The 22,037-nt window shown below is 31.1% G+C and overlaps 3 protein-coding genes across 3 annotated transcripts in view; all 3 read left to right on the plus strand.

Annotated features, from left to right (window-relative positions):
- LOC123299607 (ice-structuring glycoprotein-like) overlaps positions 1-22,037 on the plus strand; it is a 489,510-nt gene that overhangs the window by 138,461 nt on the left and 329,012 nt on the right. The gene's annotated exons all lie outside the window — the stretch shown is intronic.
- LOC123299609 (cell wall protein DAN4-like) lies at positions 1,822-5,995 on the plus strand. Its single transcript, XM_044881873.1, has 2 exons — positions 1,822-1,893; positions 5,192-5,995. Exons 1-2 carry the CDS (start codon positions 1,840-1,842, stop codon positions 5,855-5,857), a joined length of 720 nt encoding a protein of 239 aa, XP_044737808.1. The 5' UTR covers positions 1,822-1,839; the 3' UTR covers positions 5,858-5,995.
- On the plus strand, positions 5,858-7,044 carry LOC123301435 (cell wall protein DAN4-like; the record flags this gene model as incomplete). Its single annotated transcript, XM_044884173.1, has 1 exon — positions 5,858-7,044. A coding segment is annotated over one exon (678 nt), but the record flags the coding sequence as incomplete, so codon positions are not given.

The following is a 22,037-nucleotide window of genomic DNA, read 5'->3' on the forward strand; positions in this document are numbered from 1 at the left end:
ACGTAGAAATACTGATTGCGTGATCAACACTGTTTATATATGGTATTTCAACAATTAACTTAATCAATTGTTTGTTTTCACTTGTGTTATAATTATTTTAATTGTTACGTTCTAATAATTTTAATATTTATTATATTATCATATTATTCGTGTTTTTTTCCTTTTTTGATGCAATCAAAAAATATTTAAGATACCTTATCATGCTAATTTCTAAAAATAGTTGCCCTGTTGATAAAAAAAAAATCCCCAAGCGCTTGTAGGGTAATATTGAGTAATAAAAATTCGGTCATCTGTAATTAAAAAAGGCGTTTATTTTCCAAGCATTGCTATTTTGCAAAATGTTTTCGAGCCTATATTCTTGCCATTTAGCTCAAGTTATTCAATGCTTTTTCTTACTGGCAAATAGCACTCAAAGTAATAATATTAGTTTTATCCGATATTTATTAATTAACAATAAAAAATCTGCAAACAGAAAACGACTACCTTGAAAATTTGAAATCGAATATTCTCTGAATATGACTACGTTAAAACAAGTACAGAAGGTGGGATACAAAATTGGATGTTGCAATTGTATGTCTTAATAGAATTATAAAATTTAATACCGAATTTTCTCACGGTTATGATAGTTTTTTGGTTTTGACTCTGGAATACCCTTTCAAAACAGCACGATAAAATTTTGCATCAAATTTCCTGAGATTAAAGAGTATTAAGGCAAATGGTGGGACAAGATGTCAGAAAGTTACCAGAGGGATGGAAAATATATGAAATAATGTAAACATTTTTTCATATTTTTAACTATTTGGCCACTTGTAGATCTTATTATCAATGGTTTTCGCTGAATGAGTATATCTTAGAAGTTATTGAACGCTATATATTCGTTCTTTGCAAGGTATTTCAAGAATTAACTCAGTCAATTGTTGGGTTTCACTTATTTTATTAGTCAGAACTTTCTGTAATTGTGTCTTTTTTTATATCAAATTAAAATAAATTCAGCATTGTGATGAAAACGCTCTTTTGGCATCTCTTCAATAATCTTAAACGTATGTGATATTTACGCAGGTAAATATGAATGTGCTAACATCCATGTGAGGAATTATTCATTTTGATGGGAATAAATAAGACAATTTATGATAATATTTATCTTCACTTAAACCCGATTTCTCGCCCTTTTGTTTTTCTTAATAGGTTAGGTTAGGTTATATTGGCTGCCCACGAAGGACACACTTAGGCTGTAGAGCCCATTGTGCTACCATATATGTGTTTTACCACCTTTCCGCGGATAATTTCATTTATCAGCTCCTCAATTTCAGGGGCTGACTTTATGACAATATTATTGTTAGAATAGCACCTGCTTCATGCATATACCAAGCACTACACCAGCCCATCACAACTATTAATTAAATTAATTAATAAGTATTTTAAGAATCTCTGAGCATATTTTGATTGTATTCTGTACGTAGATAAAACAAACGTAAGAATAATTAAATTTTAGATTTAAGACTAACTGTTGTAAATCCAACTGTTCATATTTCATTGCGTATGTACTTTTGGTCGAACAGTCTTTATTGAAATTTAAGTTGTAAATCTTAGTCCTAATGTAGATGCCTTTTTTGTATTCCCTTGTTTGCAGCGATATCGATTTAGGCTCTTAACAGAAATATCCTTTTCGACCAGCCCTTGACCCATTTTGCTAAGGAAAATTCGCTAATATTACGTAGGTTCTGTTAAATAGTTAGTTTTTTTAGTATGTAATTTTTCAACTAAATAGTTCATATCATAAATATTTTTTAAATGTTGATTTCAAACCAGTTACAAAGTGCTCACACGCAGCTACAAACAATGCGATTCTGGATCAGTTTTATTAGTGTTGCTATTTTATTGTTAGAAGTGTTGGTAAGACGAAATATTTTACTTCTATCTAATCATATGCTTGAGAGTTATTTTTTGTAGAGAATTGGGGGGGGGGGGGAGGACTTTTCATAATACGAACATATTCTACCTTTTAGTCCATATGTAATACTCGATTTCTTAATTAATAGTGATTTTTCTTCCAAGCAGTAACTTTTAATATTTTCAAATGATCCATATTGCTCTTTATTTGTAGTCGCATCTATCAATGATTTTACTCGAGTCCTACATTGCAGCTTCGATTTTGATAATTTAAAAAAAAAAGTTGTTTTTGGTTATTATTTAGAATCAGAAACCTTCCAGAGGGGGGAATTAATCTGGAGAGCCTTAGTCGGCCGAGGACGCCCAGCATAAATCGCTAATGATAGAAGTTTGTAAAATCGAGATGATATTGATATTCTACTGGTGTCATTTAAGAAAAGTTTTTTGTAATTCATCCCCTAAAGGAGTGGAATGAGGGATGAAAATATATAAAAACTGTTTAGTTAAAAATATATTGAGTTCACTACTTAACCGATTTTAAAAATTATTTCATATATAGAATGCTACATTATCAACAAGTGACATGGCCGTATGTCATTTTTAAATAATTGAGGTTTCGGACTTAAAGTTAAAAGGAAGTAAGACGAGCCATTAGTAGGAGAAAGTTACATTTGAAATTTCAAAGTTGGGGTGGGTGCGGTAGAAGGAATATGATACTTAAAATTTTCTAGCTACGATTTTAAAACTTTCCCGTCGATACCTAAATCAACGTGTTTTCTTTCAAAACAATAATCAAATCAGGTAAAGAGTTATTAAGTGTGTATGGAACCTTCTAACTGTCTTCTATGAAGTCTATCTTGACAACAAATCGATCGATTTAATTTTTTCTTTTCAAGGTGAACAGAGAATTTTATGCCCTTTCAAATGAGGTATAACAAACAATTGGTGCAATTTGAAATTTCAAAAAATGGAAAAGCTAGTAGCGAGAGGGCGAAACTTCAAATTCTCTAGAACATTTTTTACTTTCCCACTCGTTATCTAAATCGACGTGTTTTCACTTAAAACAATATTCACATTAAGTCAAGAGTTATTAAGGGCGGATACTTTTGGAATTATTACATTGAATAATAAATATAGACGAACGTGTCCCAGATAACTACATACATTTATTTATTTATTTATTTTATGTGCGCTATTGGGCTAATCAACCCGGTCATTAGCTCTGATTAAATAAAAATGTATATTTGCTATATATAACACGAAAAAGGAAAAATTCTAATTCTTAAAACATAAAATTAAATAATAGTATTATTAAAACAATTGATTTAACAATTATGTTCGTTTGCGGGAGGGAGGGGGATAGTGTACGGTCATCAATCATAACTTATTTTCCCCGATCATCTCATTGATCTGTTCCTCAGTATTTCTTTTACAAAACTATAATACTTTCCAAGTACGTTAACCCTCCTCTCTTCAGATCGAGCCTATTATCCTCCTTGACTCCAGGTCATTCACATATTAAATGGTAGCCAGACTCACCTGCTCCACACAATTAACATGTTCTTTGATTATCAAATTTATTTTTAGTTTCCCACATGTATCTTCACAAGCAGCAGTTAGCAAGCTCTCTCCTCGTCCTCTTCTACGCTACTGCTATATAAGGTGCTCCGTATACAAAGTGGCCCATTTTGTTGAAAGTATCCAAGGATGGCATATCTTTTATATTGTGAAACATGCTTCTTCTGTTCCAACCATGTAATAATTCTTTTATATAATCTTGTTTGTGATTATAAGTAATATTCCTATCAGTTAGTTTATTTATGTGAATTCCAAACTCCTGAAATAGCTCTAAGATGTTGTCTTTTAATCCATGAATGAAACAAGTCTGTTGAAACTTCCTTTCATTTGCACTCGACTTAACTCTGCAGAAGTACGTCAAATAATGCTGCACTATGTACGCATAAATTGGTACTTCTATCAGTGTTGCATCACTAGCAGCTGCTTTAGCCACACTCAATATCTCTTTTCACTTAATGCACACAAATGTCTTCCAATTAAAATTTATCCCCTTCCAGGACCCACAGTAAAAATATTTACCTAAATTTATAAAATTATTATTAGTTTTTTATTATTATTATGGAAAATTATTATCAACTGAACTTTTCCATTCTATTTCTACAAAGTCTTAATGACTATCGAAAAAAGTTTGTTGGGCGACCCCCTCCTTAAAGAGAACTAAATTATGACATTTTTCTCAAATAAATAATTAGGACGAGCCACTAAAATCGAATACCCGCTATACTCGTCCTGTAGAAGGCGAAGTACATTCCGATATCAGTCAGTAGTTTAAGTGGGAGGTTTTGTGGTTGAATGAAAATAATCTTCTTTCTTCTTTTAAATGGTTTTTTATTTAGGAAAATTTGTTTACCAAGTTCAAGGTTAAAATTTTGAGTACCAAGTTTTAACGCCTAGAAATATTGATCATCAAAATTTATATGTTCATAAAATCACCTAGTTAGTCCACCTACGGTTGTCTGTTCATCTTCCCGGGAATCTTTCATCACGGTAGTTTAAAAACAAAAAGAAAACTAGCTGATATTTTTATTGCACGTTCAAAGCTCAAAAAGGGAGTTTGGGAAACCGTAACAAATGGAATAAAAGTCTAAATGTAAAAAATGTTTTTGAAAAAATTAACAATATTTTTTTAAAATCATGGTTTCTCCGCTAGAGCGCAAATTACGGTAAGAGTTTGGTTTCTATTTTCTCCAAAACAACAAAAGGCTGAAAATTTGTAGGTAGCTTCAAACAGTGACTCTATTATAATTTTATACAAAACCCATCAGATAATATTATAGGGATCGAATAAAAATGGGTAACCAGTTTATTCTGTATAAATGTCTTTGGTTTTTTTAAATTTGTTTATTCTATAAAAAAATTGCAAAGTCTGATATTCAGAACTGTCTGTACAGGTTATTTCAACAACTAACTCAGTCAATTGTTTATTTTAAGTTTTTTTTTTTTCTAAATCTGGTTTAAGAATGCTTTTATGTTCGTAATATATTTTTCCTAGAATAAAACATAAAAAATTAATTTTAATAAAATGCATGAGCCTCCCTTTTTAGATAAATAGGTTCGACCCGATATTTGTGTTCTATTTTTTCGACTTTGCAATGGGTGCAAGTTAAAACCGTCATTCGATTTTTTATAATATTATACTTTCATGATATTAATAATCGGGTATTGAACGTTTATGTTTGTTCTCAGTCGCATCTTATTTATGAAATTATGTTTAAAATTTTAGAGTATTTCATTTGCTCAACCGCCGTATGGTCTCCCACCAGGGCATTGGCACCCACATGGGCCACCACTTGGACCACCACATTGGCACCCACATGGGCCACCACACTGTCCACCACATTGGCCACCTCATGGACCACCACATTGGCCACCTTATGGACCACCACATTGGCCACCTTATGAACCACCACATTGGCCACCCAATGGACCACCTGGATTTCCACCTTGCGAACCTCCACCACATTCAACAACTCCGCCAGGCCAATTAAATCCATCAGATTCAACAAGTCCACCAGAATCAACAACTTCAACAGAATCAACAACTCCACCAGAATCAACAACTTTACAAGAACCAACAACTCCGCAACAATCCACAACTCCACCAGAATTTACAACTCCAACAGATGCAACAACCCCGCCGGTATCAACAACTTCAACAGAATCAACAACTCCACCTGAATCAACAACTTTACAAGAACCAACAACTCCGCAACAATCCACAACTCCACCAGAATTCACAACTTCAACAGATTCAACAACTCCACCAGAATCGACAACCTCACCAGAATCAACAACTTCAACAGATTCAACAACTCCACCAGAATCAACAACCTCGCCAGAATCAACAACTTCAACAGAATCAACAACTCCACCAGAATCAACAACTTAACCCGAATTAACAACTTCACCAGAATCAACAACCCTATCAGAATCAACAACTTCACCAGAACCAACAACTCCACTAGAACCAAGAACTTCGCCAGAACCAACAACTCCACTAGAACCAAGAACTCCACCAGAATCAACAACTACACCAGAATCAACAACTTCAACAGAATCAACAACCCTATCAGAATCAACAACTTCACCAGAACCAACAACTCCACTAGAACCAAGAACTTCACCAGAACCAACAACTCCACTAGAACCAATAACTCCACCAGAATCAACAAGTACACCAGAATCAACAACTTCAACAGAATCAACAACCCCACCAGTATCAACAACTTCAACAGAATCAACAACTCCACCAGAATCAACAACTTTACAAGAACCTACAACTTCGCAACAATCCACAACTCCACCAGAATTAACAACTTCAACAGATTCAACAACTCCACCAGAATCAACAACTTCAACAGAATCAACAACTCCACCAGAATCAACAACTTCATCCGAATTAACAACTTCACCAGAATCAACAACCCTATCAGAATCAACAACTTCACCAGAACCAACAACTCCACTAGAACCAAGAACTCCATCGGAACCAACAACTACACCAATCCCAACAAGTCCACCAGGTCAATCAAATCCGGTAAATTCTTCAAATACACTAGATCTCTAAGATCAACCAGATAAACCGCTATTCGAAGCTCTCGTAACAGGACCTTCACCGACAGGAAGTGGGTGAATATTTGACGTTGAAACATCCATTTCGTTTAAATGCAGCAACTATGGTCTTATACACTCTTAATAAATCTTGACCTGATGTGAATATTGTTGTGAAATAAGAGAAAACACGTCGATTTAGATATCGAGGGGGAAATTCAAAAACGCTATCTAGAGAATTTTCACCCACATCCCTAACTTTGAAATTTCAAATGGCACCCCCTACCTTGCTATACTTCAAAGAAAGAGCATAAAGAATGGGCATAAGGAAAGGGCATAAAATTATCTATTCAACCATGATAAAAAAAATGAATTCGATCGATGGTTCTCAAGATTACACAGAAGACTACACAGAAGATGGAAGCTATCCATTTTAATAACTTTATGAATGAAAACACGTCGATATAGATATGAACGAGGAAGTTCAAAAATGGTACTTACAAAATTTTAGGTTTTAACCCTGCATCCCCACCCACCCCAACTTTGAAATTTCAAATGGCACTCCTGCCTTGTAATCTTCCCCTTGTAATCTTCCTCTTTCCCTTGTAATCCTTGTAAAAAAAATGAAATCGTTCTATTGCTTCTTTAGATACACTACCCAGCAAATGGGAGGTATTCATGCATATTCTGGGTAGTGTATTTTAAGAACAAATCTATCGATTTCATTTTTTTTATTATAGTTGAAGAGAAAATTGTATGCTCTTTCAAATGAGTTATCACAAGGTAGAGGGTGACTGACACATGAAATTTCAAAGAAAGACAACACAGAAGATGGAAGGTATAAAAATACATCTTTTGTGGAGTCTATCTTAAGAACCAATCGATCCATTTAATTTTTTTTTTTTTGGTCATGGTTGAATAGAGTTGCATGCCCTTTCCAATGGGGTATAACAAAGTAGGGAGTGCAATTTGAAATTTCAAAGTTAAGGCGACTAGCGGTGAAGGAGTGAAACCTAAAATTCTCTAGGTATCGTTTTTGAACTTCCCCCTCGATATCTAAATCGACGTGTTTTCACTAAAAACAATAACCACATCAGATTAAAAGTCATGTGGATCAAGTGTGGATCTTTAGAAATGAACACACTGTATAATAGCTTTGGAAGCAGGATATGAAATAACATTGTACATTGTACAATAAAAGAAGTCGTATAATAAAAAATTTGTACGTAAATTACTTTTAATTTCCAATAAATATTATACGTAGTTTATAGATGTCAGATGTAATTTTTCTTTATAACCTTTTTTTTTAATTGACGTTTGGTTTTCATGAAAAACTTTTTTTAAGGGAAGTCCCAAATCTTCTGCGCGGGGTTCTACCGCGGCAAAGCCTTATTGAACTAAGTAGCAATTACATGACTATTATTAATTTTATTAAAAGGCTCAAATTTCTGTGACATGATTTTCAAAGCAATTTTAAGCACTGTGTTATCAAAACATTTACACACATCCAAACCAACTCTTCCTAAAAATTACTTTGCCATCTCATAGAATATAGATAAAGTATAGACTACGTGCCGAACCGAATTCAGTACCACACGCGAAAATATTTCTATACATTAAAATTGAATCGATAATATCAAAAACCTCTTCATAGTACAATAAATGAACCTAGAATATTTTGATTCTTACGAAAAAATTGTTTGCTGGGGGTATGGATTTTTTGCAATGGCTTTAGAAAATTATTCTAAAAATGTCTATATGGCTTAAAACAGGCTATTGGAGTTTAGGCGGCTCAAATAGTAAATTTAATCAAATAGAATAAAATAACTTTTAAAAGATTTTAAAAGGGTCAAAAGGCTAAAGTAACCCGAAATTTAAGATAATTTTTTAATTAACTCCTATTATGCACCTCCCCCCCCTTTTCGGGGTTCAGAAAGACTCAAAATGAAAAAGATCATTTTATTGCAAATTAAAATTTTTAATGACGTATAAGGGAGTTTTTGGGCAGGCGGATCTCGAATTTTTAGACAAAATGTTTAATTCGTTACCCTTTCCCTCTTTTAGCCCACATACGTAGAACTCCGAAATAAGTAACACTTTTTTTTGAAAATTTAAGACTTCATGGAAGAGGGGTTTTTTAAGTTGCTGATCTTGAATTTATGATTAAATTCATTTAATTTTCGCTCCCCCCCACCTTTAGCTTACATAAGTAAATTCTCAAAGAAAAATACCACTTTATTACAAATTAAGACTTTTAATGAAATATAAGGATGGTTTTTGGATTCGCCGATCTTGAATTTTTAGTCCAAATGTTTAATTTGTTACCCCCTCCCCTCTTTTAGCCCACATAAGTAGACCCCCGAAATAAATAATACTTTTTTTTTTTGAAAATTTAAGCCCCTTTAAGATGTAAAGAGTTGAATTAAGTTGCAGGTCTTGAATTTATGATAAGATTGATTCAATTGTCACCCCTCCCCCTCTTTTAGCATATATAAGTAGACCACCGAAATAAAAATTAATTTTTTGCAAATTAAGACTTTCAATAACGTATAACGGGTTTCTTGGGGTCGCTGATTCAAATTGTAACCTTCCCCTTCTTTAAGCTCGAGAATTCTCTTAAAATAACTTTTTTGAAAATTTCACCCTTTTAAAGACATGTAAGGTTGTTTCTTTACTATAAACAAAATAAACATTTTTACTGAAAATTCGAGATCAACGACCCTAAAAGTCCTCTGATACGTCATCAAAAGTCCAAATTTGGAAAAAAAATGTTATTTTTATTTCGGAGGTCTACTTATGTAAGCTAAAAGCCAGTGGAAATGAAAATTGAATCAATTTGATCATAAATTCAAGATCAGTAACTTTAAAAAGCCCCTTATATGTCTTTAAAAAAAGCTTAAATTATCTTTTACCTTATATGGGCTAAAAGAGGGAGGGTTACAAAATCAACATTTCGACTTAAATTCGAGATCAGCAACCCCAAAAACTGCTTTATACATCATCAAAAGTCTTAATTTTCAAAAACGATCTTAAGGGGGGAGGTGTATACAATTTACTAATAAAATCTTAAATTTCGGGCCACTTTACCATTTTGACCATTTTAAAATCTTTCAAATGTTATGTTATTCTATCTGATTTAATTAACGATTTGAACCACCCTTACCCTTTAAGACTTTTATAAAAGGCGTTCTACCATATAGACTTTTTTTAAGGATAATTTTCTGAAACCAATGCAAAAAACCATAAGTGAATCGCCCAGCAAACAATATTTTTAACCGACTTCAAAAAAAAACGGAAGAGGTTATCAATTCGACTGTATTTTTTTTTTATGTTTGTTACCTCAGAACTTTTGACTGGGTGAACCGATTTTGATGAGTCTTTATCTGTTTGAAAGCTGGTGCTTTCCGTTTGGTCCCATTTCATTTTGGCACAGTTCTGACAACGGTATCCATGAGAAAACCATAAAAGTCTTAAATTTGCATTAAGTATGCACGACAAGAGGACGAATAACTCACTATCACTTCGATGATTCTTTTTTTAGTGACAAGTTAGTGAGTGTACTTCAGATTCACTAAAAATTACCCAATTAAAAAAAAATTTTAACAAAAAGAAAACCGACTTCAAAAGGAAAACTTTTCCAAACTATATTAAAATGCACTAAAAAGTAAAAAAATAACGATAATATAATGTAGTTAAAATTATTGTTATTTTTGGAGTCGGTGTCAGCCAAGGAAACAACTCTGACAGAACAGTTTTCTATATTAGATTGGCTGACACCGACTCCAAAAATAACAATAATTTTAACTACATTATATTATCGTTATTTTTTTACTTTTTAGTGCATTTTAAAATAGTTTAGAAAAGTTTTCCTTTTGAAGTCGGTTTTCTTTTTGTTAAAAGTTTTTTTTTTTTTTTTTTGTAAGAAAAAGGTTCGTTTACTATACTACATTCACGTTTGCTTCCAACATGCTTTTTTTGCTGAAAATAGCTTCTTAGAGGTAGATACGTATTCTGGGTATTCTGGGATCCACGTAAGTAAATACATTCCTTCCTTTTCAAACAATACCACGTAAAAGACGTTCATTGCTCAAACAGCATTAGTTAGTGACTTAATATGTTTTTACATGCATTTTGTGATTTTGATAATCCATGTGAGAGTGATGGATAATTTGATTTGTGTCTTAAAGATTTTAAATGTAATTGAAGTTCCAACTAGTTATTACTAACAATAATTTTTAAAAAATTATTCTTTGACTTAACGATGTTCCAGCATGGTATTTGCAGTTTCTATGTTAAAGCAATGGTACAATTTTTTTTTCGACAGAATTTAACGAAAAATTAAATTTAAGAATTTAATAATGCTTACTATTAATTCCCAAAGTTTCAGAAATTTTGACCGTTTAAAATGGGAAATAATTATGCCAACGTCCCAATTTCGATCAATTTACGTCAAAATTAATATCTCGAAAGTGAAAATTAATTTCTAAATTTTTTTTTTAGAATTTTATTGTATAAACATATTTTTCTACTTTTTCTTCAATATATAATAATATCATAAAAAATAGTTGGAGAGACCGGACATTTTACATGCTTTAAATGGGACATGACCCTCAAAATCGCGAACTTTGTCTTTAAATATCTCGCGATCTAAACGGTCAAAAATTGTGAAATTTTAGGAATTCATAAATAAAGCTATTATAAACCCGAGAAAAAAAATTCGGCCAAATCTGTCGAAAAGTGATTTCATGCTGGTACTACCTTAAAAATCTTTTGAGTAAGAACTAGAAGCATATTATGATTGGAAGTCCAACCCCCTCCCGATTATCTCTCCATAAATATCGATTACTCTTATGGTTTACTCAAAATTTTCAATTTCAATCTTTGGTAGAATTTGAGACAATTAATTTAATTTCGAAAAATTTACATTTGATTTTAGACAAATATTTTTTATGATTTTTCTGTGCGAGCTTTTTTGCATTTTTAAAGTTGTTGTAAGTTTTCAGGTACAATATGTTAGACAACCCAAACTTTATTATTAAAACACGCATGCAAATAAACAAAGTTATCATAATATTATATAATAAGTGCCCAACATTCACACGCATACAAAGATTTACACGACAAGTAAATTATAATAAATTTACATAGTCACCTCGTTGAGTATTCCTTGCGTTTTTTATTCCTTCCCATAATTGCCACACATGTTCTAGTGATGTCCGGTAAACCACCGATTTAAGATGTCCCTTTACAAAATAATTTAATGTATTTAAATCATGAGAAGTGGTGGGAAATTTACGGGGGCATCGTTGAAGAGTGTGGTGGTCACCATCATGCATTTACCACATATTTCTGCATGAGTGACGTAAATCTTCTAACAACCTAATGCTACTCTGCTCAATTGCATCGTGCTTATTTCTGGATCGCCATTTACAAGTTTTAAAATACCCTATTCAACTGCAATAATCCTTCTTAAATTTTATTTTCCACAATCAACTGTTTCAGGAGCACAGCAAACATTCACTGAACAAAAACCAAAATATAATACAATATCGGTATAAATTGTATTGGTGTATTGTACAGCCATGACTAAAAAGAACGGTTTCCAATTGTAAACTTTATTAAAAGCACTATCAAATCTCAAAGTAAAGCTTTCTTTAAAATGTGACGAGTTTAAAATGTGAATAGTTTAATTTAGTTGAAAGTATAGCAACTAACCGTCTATCGAAGTTTCAATTAACAGTCAGTAATAAAATAATGGAGTTTTACTACACAAAAAATAGGTTTTTTTTTATCATATTAAACTACAAACGATTTAGAGTATATTTGAATACTTTAATTGTTTGTAGTTTCGATGTTTTTATCATTTTGTTATAAAACTCTTTTGTTTTATTATTTTATCTTTTATTTTATTTTATTTTATTTTCAAAATTTTGTAGCTTGAAAATAATTTTTCTGATCACTACAATAAACTATATTCAAACGATTTAGAGTAGATCCAAGATCTTTATCAACTCTCATATTACTAGTTTTTACCCATTATTGTTTTCACTTTTTTGTTGTTGCAACATCCTCCTTAATAAGGAGGTAAGTAGGAGGTAAGAAGTAAGAATGTCATAATAAGAATAATCCACCTTTCATTCGGTGTATCCCGATTTCATCATGATGACACCCATCTAATGGCAGCCGTATAAATATAACCCTTTTTGGAAAATTAATGTATTGCTAATGAGGGGCGTCGCTAGCCAAGAGGCTAGAGGGGGGCAGCCTGAAAGATACAGAATATGGCATATAAGAAAAAAATTTTAGCTCAGAGATTAGCTTAGCGAATTAGAATTTGCTCCATTTCCTACGGTAGTTCGCTAAAATAACTTTTAAAGATTCACGTCGCTAAAATTGTTAAAAAGGGCGGTCAGACTTTTAATTTAGATAAAGCAAACCTCAAAATTTTTTGAGGAAAATTACATTTATTTAGAAATTTTTTCATTATCTTATACAAAACGACCTTCCGAGTACAGTGACGGATAAATAGACTTTTTTTGTACTGTCAAACACTCTAAAACTTCTATTAAATCATTATATTCACATCTATTAATAGTTTCATGCTAGCGTTTAACTCGCGAACTTATTTTTACTGGGAGAAGCATTTTCTTTCATATGATCAGTCAATAAAAAAAAAAAACTTTTAACAAAAAGAAAACCGAATTCAAAAGAAAAACATTTCCAAAATAAATTAATTTGCACTAAAAAGTAAAAAAAAATAACGATAATATAATGTAGTTAAAATTATTGTAATTTTTGGAGTCAGCCAAGGAAACAACTCTGGAAGGACACTTTACTAAATTAGCTTGGCTGACACCGACTCCAAAAATAATTTTAACTACATTATATTATCATTACATTTTTACTTTATAGGGCATATCAATTTGTTTTGGAAAAGTTTTTCTTTTGAAGTTGGTTTTCTTTTAGTTAAAAGTTTTTTTATTTTGTTATTTTTAGTGAATCTGAAGTACACTAACTAATTTGTCTCTAAAGAAATAATCATCGAAAATGATTGGCGTGATATTGAGTTATTCGTCTTCTTGTCTGTGCGACAAAAGGACAATGATGATATTCACATGGAATCAGTTACATTTAACGCTTAATTATGTAACTTAGACCTAAAATCGGTCAAGCCGTTTTTTGTACCGAATGAAAAATTATATATTATTATTACTTATCATTTATACAGTTTTAACATCATAGGGGGTGCAGGGGGCGAAGCCCCGTCGGGGTACCATGGGGAGAAGCCCCTGGTGTTGGAGGGGGCGAAGTCCCCTGAAATGAAAAAAACTAATTATTTACAAAAAAAAACTAATAAAAACGATATAAAATAATTCCACTGATATAAAATCGCTTCCACTGGGAAGTTAGTCGTGTGGACCTTTCGGGTCGCACCTAGACCGCTTTTTTAAAATGTTGATTTCAAACCAGTTTGTCTTCTAGTAATATGCACCTGAATTTTATTATTAGATATTAATTAATATCTTGACCTTCATAATTTTTATTATGTTACGTACCTATCTATAGTCTAATAAAATTAAATAGAATATCATGGTAGTATGGAAAAATTAATGCATGTGTTTAATTTTATTTATTAGTTGTTTATAAGTTTGTAAACACTTTGTAAAAAAAGTTGACCTCTCAGGGGGTCAACCTAACCATATTTTTTGGGACGAAGTTGAGGTTTTTAATAATTTTTTCACAAATTACTAGAAAACTATGCGTCAAATAAAAAAAAAATTCAATTAAAAGTTCTAGCTGAAGCCTTTCTGCACATTTTCATTTTTTTTCTACTTTTTAGCTTCAAAATTGAACGAGATATATCAATTTTAAAATGGAATTGTTTTGTTCATTCTATCAAATGAAAAAGTATCCACCCTGTAAACCGTTAGAGAAAAAAAGTTTAAATGTAAAAGCTATTCCTTATAAAAAAATTAACAACTTTTACCAGAATCATTCTTTCGTAAACATTACTGTTTACACGTGAGGGCACAACTTAGGAAAAAGCGTTGTGTCCATTTTCTCTAAAACTATTAAAACAAGTGAAAACAAACAATTGACTGAGTTAATTGTTGAAATACCATGCATAGTCATTGTTGATTTCTTTATCATATTTCACATACAAACATGTGACATACATAACTGATAATCAAGTATAGTACATATTATAAAATTTTCGCCTAATTGGCGCCCTCACGGGTAAACAGTGATGTTGACGAAAAAATGTTTCAAGACCCAATTGACCTATGATGCTCATTTACGAACTTGACCTCACTTTTTACGTCCTGAGTACGCTGAAAATTTCAGCTCGATATCTTTTTTCGTTTTTGAGTTATCGTGTCCACAGACGGACGGGCGGACAACCGGAAATGGACTAATTAGGTGATTTTATGAACACCTATGACAAAATTTTGTTCCTAGCATCATTATTTTTAAGCGTTAAAAACTTGGGACTAAACTTAATATACTATGTATATTTCATATATATATGGTATAAAAAGTGTGTTGATTTTTTGCTGGTTAACTTCAACTAGTGGTTTTGTGAAACCTTCTAGAAGAAGAAAAAACATTTATCGAATTTCGAAAATTTTTGAATTGGCATATCTCGGTCAACTTCGAAACTAGGAAGTCGGAAAAAAACTGCACAAATAAAAATGAAAATGTGCACAAATACTTCAGCTAGCTTTAGATTGAATGTTTTTTTTATTCGATGCATAGTTTTTTATAATTTGTAAAAAACTGATTGAAATACCCAACTACTCCCCAAAAATGGGGTTGGGTACACCCTCAGAGGTCAACTTTTTTTTACGAAGTGTTTATACCCTAACAAACAACTGTGTAAAATTTCAAAGATGCATTAATTTTTTCCTTTCGGATATATAGTTTAATTGTACTACTTATACTAATTTATTGAATTCCTTATACTTGCTTTGAAGTTATTAAATTTGTTGTTGTTTTTGTACCTTTTGTGGTGAATCTGTTTTGAAGGTGAATCAGTTTTTACAACCTTTTATTTAACTTACAATGTATGTATGTCTGAATGTATCTTAGTATGTAAGTATTTATGTACGCATGTAAGTATATATGTTTGTTTGTGCGGGTGGAATCTTGCAACTGAATTTTGAAGTAGTTATCGTCAACCAATTGAGTCGAAATTTTGCTTGCACGCTAAGTTTGGATGACAATGTATGGTTAGTGTCATCATGATTTTCCCATTGCTTTCGCCATATTTGATATATATATAAATATATATACAATTTTTTTAGTTTTATTAAAAGTGTACAAAAACAAGAAACTTTTTAATGGACAAGTTTTTATTGCACTAAAAATTAAAAAATTATGTGTTCCGTAAGTCACTCATACACGACTATTGGTAAAAGCTTGAGGCGCTCAATATAAAGAATGAATCGAAAAATTTGAGGGATGTAGAGTGAGTATAAAATAGTATAAAAAGGTAATTTATTTAATTATAAATAAATACTCTATCTCTGAATGGTGATAAAAGTGAAAAAATAAATATTAGTAAAGGAGTACTTCAAGGAGACTCTCTATCACCATTGTTATTTAATCTATTTATCAACGATTTAGAACAGTTTATGGCTAACAACGGGATCAGAGGTGTGGGAGTAGGTAAAATTGATGTTTTGCTAATTCAATATGCTGACGATTTGGTTTTGGTAACTGACAGTTCAGGCATGGCTCAAAGAGCACTCAATAAACTCCAGCTCTATTGTTTGGAGAATGAACTTGATATAAACACCGAAAAGACAAAAATGTTAATATTTAGAAAAGGGGGTAAGTTAAAAACGTCATTATTCAAAATTAACGACAAAATTATTGATATCGTGTCAGAATATTGCTATCTTGGCGTTCAATTTTCTTCCTCGGGATTGTTCATTAAAGCTGCTGACTATGCTGTTAATAGAGCCGTGACAGCTATACATAGAATCAAGAATATAATGGTTAAATCCAAAATGCAACCCTGGGATGCCCGAATTCAGCTATTCGACAGTTCAGTGTCAACTACATTGCTATATGGGGCTGAGAGTGTTGAGGAAATCGAAATAAAGCCCTTGTGGTTAAATATTTAGAAGTGGTTTATTGTCATAAATGTGATTCTATATATATTAAATAAATGCAGTCAAAGCATTATATAAATAATAATTTGACATACATACTTAGCGCGTGTAAGTTCATTGAATTAAGCAATATTATAATTACATATTTTCAACACCGTCCCTTAATTTAATATTACCGAAAAAACAATGAACCGATAAGCCGAAATAACAAAAATTATATAAATCATAAATTCTACAAAATTATTACAAATATATAATTATGCAGTGTAAAAATAACCAAGACACTGCATTCACAAAAATAAAATTTGCTTACAATAGTAAAAATATATTAGGTTTCATATTTCAAAACAGTATATATCTAATTTATTGAAATAAAACAATCACATTTCTAATTTAAATATTTTTCTGTTTAAATACACTAAAAATTGTGTAAGCATTTGCAAAATTCGATGATTTATCTTTGCTCCTGTTCTTTGCTCTACTAATTAAAACATTTTTATCTAGAGCTTGTCCTTTAGGATTACCAACCATATCAACCCTCGATTTCTGCAGAGGTTTCTGATCACCTTTCTTTTGAAATTTTCGCTTGTGCCTCTCTCTAACCCGTGCTCGAAGTACCATTGGAACTTCCCAAAAAGCATTTGTAGTTAGTTTAGGCGTTTCATCGTCTTTAGATGAATCTTCATATTCTTCAACAGGTAATCGTTGATTTATTGGTCTACGAAGTTGTTCAATATTTTGAACTTCTTTTAATGTCAAGCCAGTTTTCATCATAGTAATCCAAACTGCATTGTTCATAAATTTTCTTCTTGATATGTGTTTTTTCATTCAACATATCCATCGCATTTCCATAATCCACATTATTCCTTTTCCGGAATATTCTTGTTGGATCAATAACTAATTTTGTCATACGATCATATTCATCACCTTCGAATACGTTTCGTTTTGACTTTCCTGTATCTACAGGCATAATTGGTAGACTTTCATCCATGACACTAACTGTATCTCTTAAACTTTTAGCTGATTCCCTTTTCATATCAGCTGCTTCACTACAGTTATTTATATCCCTTGGTTCCACAACAAAAACCATTTGATTTAATTTACGATCCATATTATCCATTAAATCAGATTCCATTGATTTCAAGATTTCCTTACACTTGGTTTCGTTGACCTTTAAAGAATTTCTTGTTTGCTTAGCATAAGCATTAGTTTTACAATTCTTTAATTTATTGTTGTCATCAGCACATTTTATACTGTTTGTATAATTCCGCGTTTTTTTATTCAAACGCATGTGACCCAGTTTTCTATGTCCACTCATAGTAGTTTCATTTTGTAGACTCAGCATACATTTACTTATCGAACGAATCTTATACATGCCTTTTTCAGGTGTACTTCTGGCAATTATTTTGTTGTATTTATTGCGTATTGTACAGCCATCCTTATTGAAGATTACAACATTTCCCTTTTCAACAATTTTGTTAACCGATAACAAATTGGCACATAATGTATACTCAATGTCACAAAAAATGCTCGTTTTAAAACATTCTAAGTGTTACTATTATAACATAACATATGATGAGTACGCTTAGAATGTTTTAACTGTGGCACTTTTTTTGACAGTGAGTGTAGGTACGTGTAATACTTCCTTGACTTCGATATCATGTTCATTCGTTCTAATTGTAGTATTGCCAACACTCTTGACTTTCATTTTCGAACCATTTGGACCCATTACTTTATTCACATTTGCGGACCTTAATTCTCTGAATACATCAACATTCGGTGTCATGTGACTTGATGCTCCCGAATCTATGTACCAGTCGTTTGAGTTTTGTTTTCCACACAACATAGCTTGAAACAAATACTCTTTTTCCGGTTTTCCATTTGGAGATTTCTTGGACTTGTCACAATTGTAGCTTAAGTGTTTAGTCGACCCACAATTGAAACACTTTTTCTTGAATTGCTTCTTCTGATATGCGTTCTTTTGTTTTTTCGAAAAAAACGCTTCGTTGCCATTTTGTTGGCTTCCCTGAGTATCAATCAGCTTTGAAATTATTTGATCGGAAGCCATGTTACTTCCCGATGCCTCGATTCCCATAATGAATGGTTTATATACGTCGCTTAGACCTGCTAATACAATAGCACCAAGCCATTCATCTGTTATGGTGAAACCAATTCCACTTAACTTTTTCGAGCAACAAATAATTTCGTCCACATACGACTGCATATGGTCGGTGTCCTCCAATCTGATTGATATCAAACTTCTAAGCAATCCAATTTTCCGTGACAATCCCTTGTCCTCGTATAACCTTTTTAAGGTACTCCAAATTTCCAATGCTGAATCGCAAGAATCAATGTGAGCATAAATACATGATTCAACACACAGCGACAGCAATGCCTTACAACTCTCCAGTTTGTCCACCCTTGATTCGGTTACTGGATCTGTTATACAACCAGATAAACCTTTGTATGCAATCACATTCTTGACTGCAAAACTCCAGGTATGATAATTTTCACTCCCATTTAATTTTTGGATACCAAATTCTGTCGACATTTTCTTTAAATATTGTTACGCATATATTAAAAATTCCAAATTCCAAAAATAAATTCCAATTTCCAGGGAGAATCCAAAAATTATTTCCAATAAATAATTTAAATACTAAATTATTTTTCCAAAAATTGATTCTTCAAATTATTTTCCACAAATAATAAAAATAATTTTACCGCAAAGAAGAATCCAAATAATTTTTCATAAATTAATTTTCCACGAATTAATTTTCACAGGAACCCAATAATTGGAGAATCCAAAAAAATTATTTCCAACAAATAATTATACAATAAAAAATTATTTTCCAAAAGTAATTCTTCAAATTATTTTTTCCATAAAAATAAATAAAATTATTTTAACACAAAGAAGAATCCAACAATTAATTTTTTAATTATATTTCCATAAATAATTTCCAAAATTATTTCCATAGGAATCGAATAATTTATTTTCCAACAATTAATTATATATAAATAATTACAAAAATTATTTCCACGCGATTCCAATAATTAATTTTTCACAAATTAATTATCTTCAAATAATTACCAAAATTATTTCCACAGGAATCAAATAATTAATTTTCCACAAATTAATTATATTCAAATAATTACAAATATTATTTTTAGAGGATTCCAATACTTAATTTTCCACAAATTAATTCCATATAAATAATTCCAAAATTATTTCTGCAGGAAACCAATAATTAATTTTTCACAAATTAATTATATTCAAATAATTACACAGATTATTTGCACAGGAATCCACTGATTAATTTTCCATAAATTAATTCAAATAAATAATTATCAAAATTATTTCTGCAGGAATCCACTGAATAATTTTCCATAAATTAATCAAATAAATAATTACCAAAAATTATTTCTGCAAGATTCCATATAAATATTTTGAACACAAAATAATTTATTCCAATTGAAAGTTTTATATCATTTCAAGATAGACCTCTTATTTTAAATTAACCAAAACAATTAGGCTTCAACTACGCTCTGCTACCATGTTGAGGAAATCGAAATAAAGCCCTTGTGGTTAAATATTTAGAAGTGGTTTATTGTCATAAATGTGATTCTATATATATTAAATAAATGCAGTCAACGCATTATATAAATAATAATTTGACATACATACTTAGCGCGTGTAAGTTCATTGAATTAAGCAATATTATAATTACATATTTTCAACAGAGAGCTGGTGTTTATGATATCTCCGAAATATAGAAAGGATCCAAGGAATATTTTTCAAAACTGTACTTGGTTGGCCACAGAATACTCCAAACTATATCATTCGATGGGAAACTGGGAGGGATAATATTGCCGTAGAAGCATTAAAAAGGGTTTTAAGCTGGTGGGAAAGAATTTTGAAACTAGATGCCAATAGACTACCAAGAATATGTTACAATCAATTAATGTCACTTGATATAAATGGGGATATGGATTGCAAATACAATTGGGTTACTCAGTTAAAAGAGATACTTCGGGATCTTGGTTGTATAAACACATGGAATGAACAACGGTCACAAAGTATTAAAGAAAACAGCGAAATCATTCTTACCAATTATCAAAGAGAACTTTCCAACATGAATAAAAATTTAATTTTGAACTCCAGTTACAGCCCTATGTATCAGTATATTTTGAACGACTCTGTAAAATGCCTTAAAATGAATTTAAATTTTAGTAAGATAAAACTAGTTAACCAAATCAGAGCCTCAGGGAAGCAAATCGTTAAAATTCATGCAAATGGCTGTTTATATAAATGGAAACAAGAAGAACTCTGTATTATTTGTAATTATAAAAAGCCTGAAACACTTATACATTTTCTTTTGGAATGCCCGATTTATAAATCGATGAGAAATCACTTTATTGGCAAGTATTTAAATTCAAATTTTAACTACGAGAATAATTTCATGGTCTTGCTGTCAAGTTTGTCCCCAGGGAAAATAAATGATATTTTCCACTTTGTAAATGGCGGTCTTAAATTGAGGAGCTTTTGTTTAAACGAATAATTGCACTGTTTGCACCATTTCATACATTTTGGAAATAACTCAATGTAGAAAGAATTTACTAATTATTCGATTTAATTTTGTTTTTTATTCGAATAATATTTATATACTTAGTTTAAGTTAAATACTTTAAGCTTCAATTTATAATTAATGCATTTAATTTAATTTTTTACTTTATATATACTTTCTTTTTTCTTTTTTTTTTTCTCTTTTGTATTATTGTTAATATTAGTATAGAGAATGTACCAACCGCTGTAAGCTTTATTGCAAATACAGTTACATTTATTATTATTATTATTATTATAAATGAATACCATTAAAATTCGTGGACTTAATTTCGGCATTAATTTAACATGGATTTCCACAAATTATCGCTCGATACAATTAATAAGTTAATTGTATTTTTAGCAAGTAATATACTAAAATTATATTAAAAAAGAGCAAAATTTAAGAAAACAAACAAGTGAAAACAAACAATTGACTGAGTTAATTGTTGAAATACCATGTATAGGCAGTGTTGATAACTCTGTCACATTTCACATACATACATATCTGACATATTTAACTGATATTCTCATATAATGCGCAAGTGTTGATGCGCAATCGTTTGTTTTTTTGACGTCACGTAAATAACAAAAGATATTCACTTTGATATACCTATATTAATACATACTATAAAATTTGCACCTCATTAACGCCCTCGTGGGTAAACAGTTATGTTTCCAAAAAAATGTTTCAAACAAAAGTTTTTTATTTTTTTATAAGCAACATTTTTTACATTTAAACTTTTGTTCTATCTCTAACGGTTTACAAGATGGGTCCTACGGACCCAAGACCCAATTGACCT

Source organism: Chrysoperla carnea, chromosome 5 (assembly GCF_905475395.1).
Source record: "Chrysoperla carnea chromosome 5, inChrCarn1.1, whole genome shotgun sequence".
Classification (NCBI taxonomy): domain Eukaryota; kingdom Metazoa; phylum Arthropoda; class Insecta; order Neuroptera; family Chrysopidae; genus Chrysoperla; species Chrysoperla carnea.

Bases quoted from the DNA above. Each gene is read 5' to 3' on its own strand.
- LOC123299609 (XM_044881873.1), top strand. From the start codon at position 1,840: ATGCGATTCTGGATCAGTTTTATTAGTGTTGCTATTTTATTGTTAGAA. The intron at 1,894-5,191 runs GTAAGACGAAAT...TTAAAATTTTAG, and splicing joins TTTTATTGTTAGAAGTGTTG to AGTATTTCATTTGCTCAACC.